At 36.3% G+C, this 8884-nt stretch overlaps 1 protein-coding gene across 1 annotated transcript; it reads left to right on the top strand.

Moving 5' to 3' along the window:
- The first annotated feature begins 2364 nt into the window (after window positions 1–2364).
- LOC125226743 lies at window positions 2365–4238 on the top strand. The gene is made up of 2 exons (XM_048130830.1): window positions 2365–3642; window positions 3864–4238. The coding sequence occupies exons 1-2, from the start codon at window positions 2655–2657 to the stop codon at window positions 3872–3874; spliced, it is 999 nt and encodes a 332-aa protein (XP_047986787.1). The 5' UTR covers window positions 2365–2654; the 3' UTR covers window positions 3875–4238.
- Window positions 4239–8884: the final 4646 nt, after the last annotated feature.

Genomic DNA, 8884 nt, shown 5'->3' on the forward strand with positions numbered 1-8884 from the left:
TCTTCATATACTCGTACGGGTCTTAAATCGTGGTGTAGATACTGTTGAAATATCGAGGGCAATTTCTTTCTAAGGCTCTTTTTAGTCCACATCTTACGTGAAAATGAGATTTTCCGTTTTGTGATTTACGGTAAATTGGCATCCCTTTCTCTCGTGATCAACTTTTTTAGGCTCAGTTGTAAAATGTAATGTGGATTTCCGCAAAACGAAGCCTGTCTCTATTACGGGTATTTATTTAGTACAACATTTCACGCAAGCAATTACAAATATGTATGAAATATAGTATGAAAGTAAATAGTTGCGCACATGTATTTTGATGGAATAGAATGCTTGCTATTTTTATTTGCAAATAAAGTAAAAGCTACCCAAAGCTTTTTGTTTCTCGGTTTAGCTGCAGGGCAAAATTGGCGCGACAATGTTTCACAAACTAGATAGATAAGCCATCCTTTTCTAACTGTATTAATTAGAGTGAGATGTGTAGTCTATATCGTGGACGCCCATTATGTGCTTGCCCTGATGATAGTTGATAAAAAGTAGACCATTGTTTTTGCGCGCTGGGGTTTCAACCAGTTATTACGTTCGGGTTCGGATTACCATGCCTTTAAAATGTCCTTGACGTCCTTGTGTAATATTAGTCGACTCAGCTTTCAGTGGTATAACTATAACAAAGTGGTATAACTATAACAAGTTGGTAAATCGTAGGATCAAAGCTCCAGTCCTCACGATATAGGCTAGACCTAGTGTGAGCTACTGTTTGTTCTAAGAAGCTCTTTTATATTTCTATAGTTTATTTTTCTATTATTAACTTAGGCTTTATGTAATGCAGATTTGGAAAATAAATGTATTGTATTGTAACATATTTAAATTACGAAAATTTACAATGAAATATACAAATAAACTATGAAAAGAAGAATATAGCTGAAAATATGCATGTTGAGGCTGGCGACTTCCAGCGCTGATTTTACATTTTGACTTTTTTTTTAAATTATAAATGGGCTTACTCTTGACCACAGACTAGCCAAAGGCAAAGACGTGGCCTACGATGGAGTGAGCTCGCCCAGAAGATGCCTGTTCACTCTTGATTTGAAGGTTGCCGGGTTATATGAGCTTTTACATTTTTGAGAACATTTTATTTTTGAGAATATTAAAACGCAACGCAAAATAAATTATAATTTAAAAATTATAAAAGAAGGCAACTTCCATTGACAAATATATAACATTTAATATTTCAAAAATGATGTATTCTGTTTACAGTTTCAGTTTAATAAGATAGACTTTGTCGTTTCTTCAAGGTATTTTATTATTATTACTAAAAGTTTTGTAATCAAGGGCATACCCTTTTTACATGATATTTATCAACTCAACCGTCTAGTAACTCTGTAATACTTAAATACGTACCTAAATTGGATGGAGCCAGTGCCAAATAAAGCCGCAGGGAAGGGCGAGTAATAAATACAAAAATTAGGTCATGCTGTTAGCGCCGGTCCATAGTTTAACGACAGTGGTTTTATGTCGCCATTCTGTCCTCCGTCCCGATATACGTATACCTACCCTTTTATAGAAAGCGATAGTGGAAATGTACCAACTTCGGCAAATTTTGTTGATCCATAAAAACCATTCAGCTTTCTACAAATTGCTTTTACATCGTTTTTTTTTTCAGACTTTGTTTATTTTAAGGATAAAGTCCTGAGCTTAATACAGGGTGTAAACCTAATACGGGCGAACCTCTTAACGGTGGTGAGTATAGGACATAAACAATGGAATTAGATAACTTTTACTTAAAATTGAAATATTTTTTTTATCCATACAAATTAATTCGGCCCGCAACGTAATGCAAACACACTCGCGTTAAACGCTCGTTGACAGTTGTCATTGATTGTCATCGCAACCACGTTTACAGTAAATTGCTGCTGGGAAATTTTTCAAAAATTAATTATGGGCTGAAACTTAAGAGTAACTCAAAAACACCTCTTAATTAATGATAACAATATTGAATTATATGCCTGGTTTCATTTATCGCCCTTATTACGTTTACGCACTGTATAATCCTCCTGGACACTAAACTGACTAATTTCCTTGCGGATAAAAAATTATCTGATAAGGCCCAGCGCTACAGACATGAACAATGGCTCTAGGGTCTGTTTACATTTCAATTAGTGCTTATTATGAATTACATTTGCTACTAAACGCAAGTACTGTCTCAGACAATCGATTTACAAAATGATATTTAAATGTCCGTAAATGTATTAAGCATTAATGGCGTGGCGATTATGGTGCCAAAAAATATCAATAATAGTGTACTTGGATATGAAACGATTAATGATAGAATTATCTCGATGCGTATGAAAGCAAGCCCGGTAAACATCAACTTTATTCAGGTCTATGCACCCACTTGTGCTACTAACGACGCTGATGTCGAATCGTTTTATACCGCTTTAGAAAACACTATACGCACGGTATCCAATAGAGAAATATTGATAATTTCTGGCGACTTTAATGCTAAGATTGGCAGTCCGACGAAAGGAGAACTACCTGATGTTTTGGGTGCCCACGGGATCGGTGTTAGGAATACTAGAGGAGAACGGTTGATACAATTCGCTGCGGATAATGGACTGACGATCGCCAATAGCATTTTTCAACACCATCCGCGAAGAATGTACACATGGACATCGCCAGATGGCAAAACCAAAAATCAAATAGATTACTTCTTAGTAAAATCACGGTGGCGATCGTCTATTAGAAATGTCCATACATTACCTGGTGCAGACTGTGGCTCGGACCATCAGCTGGTTGTAGCTAAATTTAAATTAAAGCTTAAAGCTGCTAGAAAGACCAAACCACAAGCTAGATTAAGCGTGGGGGATCGACAATTGTTCAGGAAAGCCCTTGAGAAAGACAAAAGTCATTGGTTTGGACATAATCCTCACAATAACTCTGTGGAAGATGACTGGTGTAAAGCGAAGATGGTACTATTAGAGGCGATCAAAACTTCTACACCCTCTAATTCAACCAATGTCAAACGGCAGCACTGGATGACAGATAAAACTCTCGCATTGGTGGAGGAGCGTCGCCAACTTAAAGCTTCAGGAGGCAGCCAACAAGCCCAAAACTTACTAACTGCTCAAGTCCAAGCCGCCTGCAGGAAAGACAAGAACATGTTTCTGCAAAACATAATATGTAAAGAAGTCGAATCGCATGCCGAAAAATACGAAACAAGAGACCTCCATGCGAAAATACGGTTAATTACTAAAAAAGGCGAATCCAAAGCTTGGGCGGTTGAAGATCTTGGAGGCAATGTCGTCACTAACCTGGAAGATGTTCTAGAAACATGGAAAGTTTACTGCCAATCTCTCTTTTTAGATCCAGACGCGCACAACTCTACGATTCCAGATATTGGAGAACTAAATATGGAACCGGATATCTTGAAGGAGGAAGTAGAAGCTGCTATACAACATCTCAAATCGGGAAAAGCGATAGGGAACGATAAAATTCCGATTGAGATCGTCAAATGCAGTGGGGAATATGGCGTAGAACTTTTCCATAAAGTTTGCAACAACATATGGCAAGCGGGTGTTTGGCCTCAAGAATGGACACATTCGATCTTTGTTCCTCTTCACAAAAAAGGCTCCACAAAAAAGTGCGGTAACTATCGCCTGATTTCTTTAATAAGTCATTCCAGTAAAATATTACTACATATCTTAAATGAGAGACTGAAGGCATATATCAGCAAAGAAATCGCACCAGAACAAGCTGGGTTTGTAAGAGGTAAAGGAACAAGAGAACAAATCCTTATACTGCGTCAAATAATAGAGAAAGCTAGAGAGTTCAACATACCAACATATATCTGTTTTGTTGACTTTCAGAAGGCGTTTGATTCTGTGAAATGGCCGCAGCTTTGGCAAATTCTCTTAAGAATGGGTGTTCCAAGACATCTCGTTCATCTATTAAGAGCCCTCTATGAAAACAACTCCGCCTCAGTAAAAGTAGACAATGCTATGTCGAAGCCACTTTATCCCTCGGCAGGAGTGCGTCAAGGGTGCATACTATCGCCCTTGCTTTTCAACATTTATACTGAGCATATCATGAGGATAGCCCTTGAAGAATGGACGGATGGTGTACCAATAGGTGGGAAAAATATATCTAATCTGCGATACGCTGACGACACCACGCTCATTGCGACCAGTGAACACAGCATAGAAGCACTACTGCGTCGCGTTGAAACAGTCAGTCTCGAATTCGGTCTAAAGAATTTAAGTTAAATAGGTACCTACAATACTTACATTATGTTACGCGTTACATTAACGCAACATTGCAACATTTCAGAAATAGTATATCTGCCAACATTTGTCCTAAGTATTCTTTTGGGTCTATGAATTATTTTGTTTATTCGATTTTTATTACTAATTTTGTGCATCACTACTTTCGAAGTTGCTTGTTCAAGTACCTACAAAGTTTCCTTTTTCTAAGATACGGCATAATCAAAATTGTGTATTATGTTAATCATCAAAAAATAATTATACGCAAAGCTACATTACAATTTTGATAGAACTTCTTTGTGAATCTGATGGCTATACGCGAATATCGAGAATCAATCAGAGACTGCCGGTCTGATTTGAACTTCGACAGTCGTTTATGGGAAAACTGACGATGCTATTAGGGAACTTGAACGTAACAGCAAATTGCTTCCTCATCAGAATGTTTTGTGTTAACAATACATACATAAGAGGCTTAATTTAAACTATAGTTTCTAACGTGTTTCTATATACATAATATAACGACTTACTATCGAGTAGTTTTAAGCATGTCTTACTGCTTTATTTCAAACTACAAACATCTCATGCTACATGTAATAAAGTTATTTCGGTTTAAAATAAACTTTTTTCGGAACGAAACTGCATAAAAACAGCTTTATATTTTTACTTCATCTTGGATTTTAATCATTTCCATTGTTTTAAAAGCATTTACAATTTGACATAGTATTTACCTATAATTTAATATTAAGAACTCAGTAATATAAGCCGAAATAATCATTCACGCAGTACCAGTATACTTTATCCACACGCATTTTTCAAAAAACAACTTTTCGGTATAGGATTTACACATTGATTACCAGTAAAGATATAGGTAACTCCCCATTACCTAAATTGTTAATGAATTTGTCTGATAAACTAGCTCCGAAACTATAGTTGATGCAGCCCGGATGCTTTATTTATTAACAACACCTCATCGCCACTACATTCCTCGCTGGCTCGCTCACGAGTTTAATCTCTAGCTGCCATAATTTACTCACAGCTACACTTTATTATTAATAGCTGTCACGTATGTTATGAGATAGCAGTGTGTTAGAGCCTACTCGGGTGAATTGGGTCGTCAAGGTAAAAGGTAGATTTAGTTCTTTAAAAGGAAACAAAATTATAACTCGTCTTCTTTACTGTTTCCATCAAGGAACGATTCGGTATTTGCTTAAAAATTTGGATAAATTGATTTCAGTTGCTATAAAAAAACGTTAATAGCACAGCAAAAAGTATTTTATTCCGTCGCAAGAATAATATCGATAACCTACACCTAACTTAATCGAAACCACACACAAAACTTACATATAAATGTAGCAAAACTTACATATAAAGCCTGGAATGACATATAGTTCGTGTAAAACTTAGGTACTCACTTGCAATTTACCCACATAATAATATAATATCACTGCAACACTAAACAACAGCTCTCGTCATGCCTACTCCATCTTTCCGTTGTAACACGTGCGTGCTTAATCTTTCGCAGCGATATTTTACTTAGTGCGCTATACATAAATAGCCTTCACACATATCAGATACACCGCGTAAGGGCCTACGACAAATTGTGTTATAATGAAGACAGAGTGTTCCCGCCTTCCTAACACGTGAATAATGAAACGGCAGCCTTATCTACTTGCACCAGAGGATATATTTGTCTAGAGACAATCGTGCACATATACATTGTTCGGAGGATCGTGATTGAACGTCGTAATTGGAGACAATATTTTGTTGTGCGTTCTCACTCAAGTCCTATAAGGTTCTTCGCTGTGATAACACTAATTGAGATAATGGTTCAGACAGTAGAATGCCTGTGCAGAGAACGTAATTCCTGAGATTTGATAAATATAATATCTGAAACATCATAAAACCTGTAATATACAGCGCACTTATTGTCAATTGATGAGTGAGATGTCACATATCGTGCGGAAAATAAAAATACCTCTATATATAAATCAAACAATATGATCAAATCAAACCTAAAAGCAAACGAGTCGTCAAAAAAAAAACACTCAACGCCTGAAATTTCATGAAAACTTTTTCGTATACACATTATGAGCACAAAAACCGACGACACTCACGGTTTAAAAGATCTTTTCACTCCGGGGACCGTCGCTCCATGACAGACGAATAAAAACGAGACTACATTGTTAGAATACACCAAAACTTGCGCTTTCATCTTGTTCTTCTTCCAAACGTACTTTTTTATACACACAGTAGCATTCAATTATGTTTTTGGTTCAAAAGAGTACGGTTAAACTTATGCTTTTGATGTAATTTTACAATATTTCTACATTAGAAAAATAAAATAAATCATCAAGTAATTCTGTATATTCTTCTATGAATATAATATTTAGCAGCTGACGTGAATGTAACGAGGGTGTATATCCGAAATTATGAACATGTATTTTACTGAAATAAAGACGTATACCTAATTTTTGTCCGAAACTGAACGAGATTAACTGGAAACTTCGCTAAAAGCATCGGATAAGCCGAGGGCATTTTAAATAATTGAAATACGAGATAAAGTCGTCGACGTGCAAACGGGACTACTCGCTCATGCGAAGGCATAATTTCACAGAGAAATAAAGCTCCGTCATTTGTAGGGAGATGCGTCGGTCGTTACCGTGCTGTGCGTGCACGAGACGAGCAATTTTTTACTTGACGGCCTACACAAGTCGTCGACAAGTCTATTTATCCGTGCCATAATCTTGGTAACGTAAGAACACGGAACGTGGAATAAAATTACTCTTTCTTCCTTGGATCCGGGGAGGCATATTTGCGCGGAAGTAAATATTGTTTGATGTAAAAGTTTGGTATTGAAGTGGGGTGAATTATAAATGCCCTTTTCCAACAAGAATTTTTATCTTAGACAAAGAAATGAACATCCTTGAAGGATATATTATGTATATCCAAATCCTCCTATCCCAGCTAAACACAGTATACCTCTACATCCAGTACACAAGGCGTGTTTATTAAATTCCTTAGACACTGCTGGTATTTTAAAATTATAAGTTGACTTAGGAATGCACCATCAAAATTAATGAAGGTAAAAATACGATGTACTTACCTAATAATATATAATGATTTGGAGGACTTCCTATTCTTATGCAACAATATTCATGATTGATTAAGAAATATACAAATTATAACCATTTTATTACTTTTTATATGTATTACGTTAATTTCAACTAATTTTGTAGTAACTTTCAAATAACATACTATAATATACATATATAGCATTGGTCCCATAATAAATCTAAAAGATGCGTGAAATATACATATATAAATGAATACTAGTACATATTTTGCTAAATGAGGCTTGTAGTACGGGTAAATGGATTGTTATTTCAACCAGCTATCTAGAATTTATTCGCACAGAGCATTCATCAAAATAAATCACTGTAGGAATGGGCACCCGCGCCGTTTCTAGCAGGCATCCTGTTTGCCGCAAGCTCTCGGGAGATCGCAGTTTGGCCCGACGAAATTTAGTTAAAACGAGCACTCTATCAACTCATCCATTTCATTTCATTACTCGATCCAATTTATTGCCTAAATAAAATATGCATAAATCCTATCCACGTTTATCTCAAAGAGATTTAAAGCAAAGAAATTAACGGATCTTTGTGAACGCGATTAAGTAATCAATCCTTAATTAAATATATCTCTTTGATAAAAAGTTATTAGAAATATATGCTTTATTGGACGTCTCCTGATATAAAATAAAATTAGAAAAAATTTAACGATGACAGTGGTAATTTAGGTACCTAGTAGGAAAATACAATTTTGTCCAAAGGCGGATTTCTAATATGATGTGGATCTCCGATACCTGTTTAAGATGTGTAACACTCGGGCGCATAATTATGATGCAAATATTCGCTTTCCTCGACAGATGTTTCGATAGCTCAGTGGGCAGAGCAATGGGCTAGGTGATCTACAGACGCGAGTTTGAGTTCATGGTATCCATTGCCATTTAGAAAAAATTGCGATAACCTCTGCTCCCCCGCTCCGTTCACCCGCTGCCGCTAGCGGACTCCCTAAAGCACAGAATAATGTTCAAATCATGTAAAACCGACAGAGTAAACAGAGAAATTTTCCGGAACAGTTAAGGGCTCCGCTGGGAATACCAAAGTGCGTTGGCAATATGATATTCTCAGACCCGGCGCGGGACGAGATTGACTAAAAAGTTCGCAGAAAGTGAATATGACCTACTTTCTGTATCGTGCCCTATTAAATGTGCTCGAAACAAAGTGTGAATCTCAAATAACGACCTAGTTGATGTCATATCCACCTGAATACGTTTTGCGTCACACTTCAGGTTGATTTTGCTTTCAAAGTTTGTTACGCGTAAACGTTTGCACCTATGGGTATCTGCACATGCTGCTGTCGTTTGAATTCCCGTCATTTTCCGGTTACCGGTATCATACAGACCTAACTTTAATATAAAAAATACCTGATGGTCTTTTATTATCATATATATTAATATATATTCATTCATTTATTATCTATATTTATTCATTTATATTTTCTCGCGTACTGTGAGACTTAAAAGAAATGTCGTTAATTCAAATTCAAATATGTCAGAAGCGTTACAC

Source organism: Leguminivora glycinivorella, chromosome 5 (genome assembly GCF_023078275.1).
Source record: "Leguminivora glycinivorella isolate SPB_JAAS2020 chromosome 5, LegGlyc_1.1, whole genome shotgun sequence".
In the NCBI taxonomy this organism is placed as follows: domain Eukaryota; kingdom Metazoa; phylum Arthropoda; class Insecta; order Lepidoptera; family Tortricidae; genus Leguminivora; species Leguminivora glycinivorella.

Bases quoted from the DNA above. Each gene is read 5' to 3' on its own strand.
- LOC125226743 (XM_048130830.1), top strand. From the start codon at position 2,655: ATGTACACATGGACATCGCCAGATGGCAAAACCAAAAATCAAATAGAT.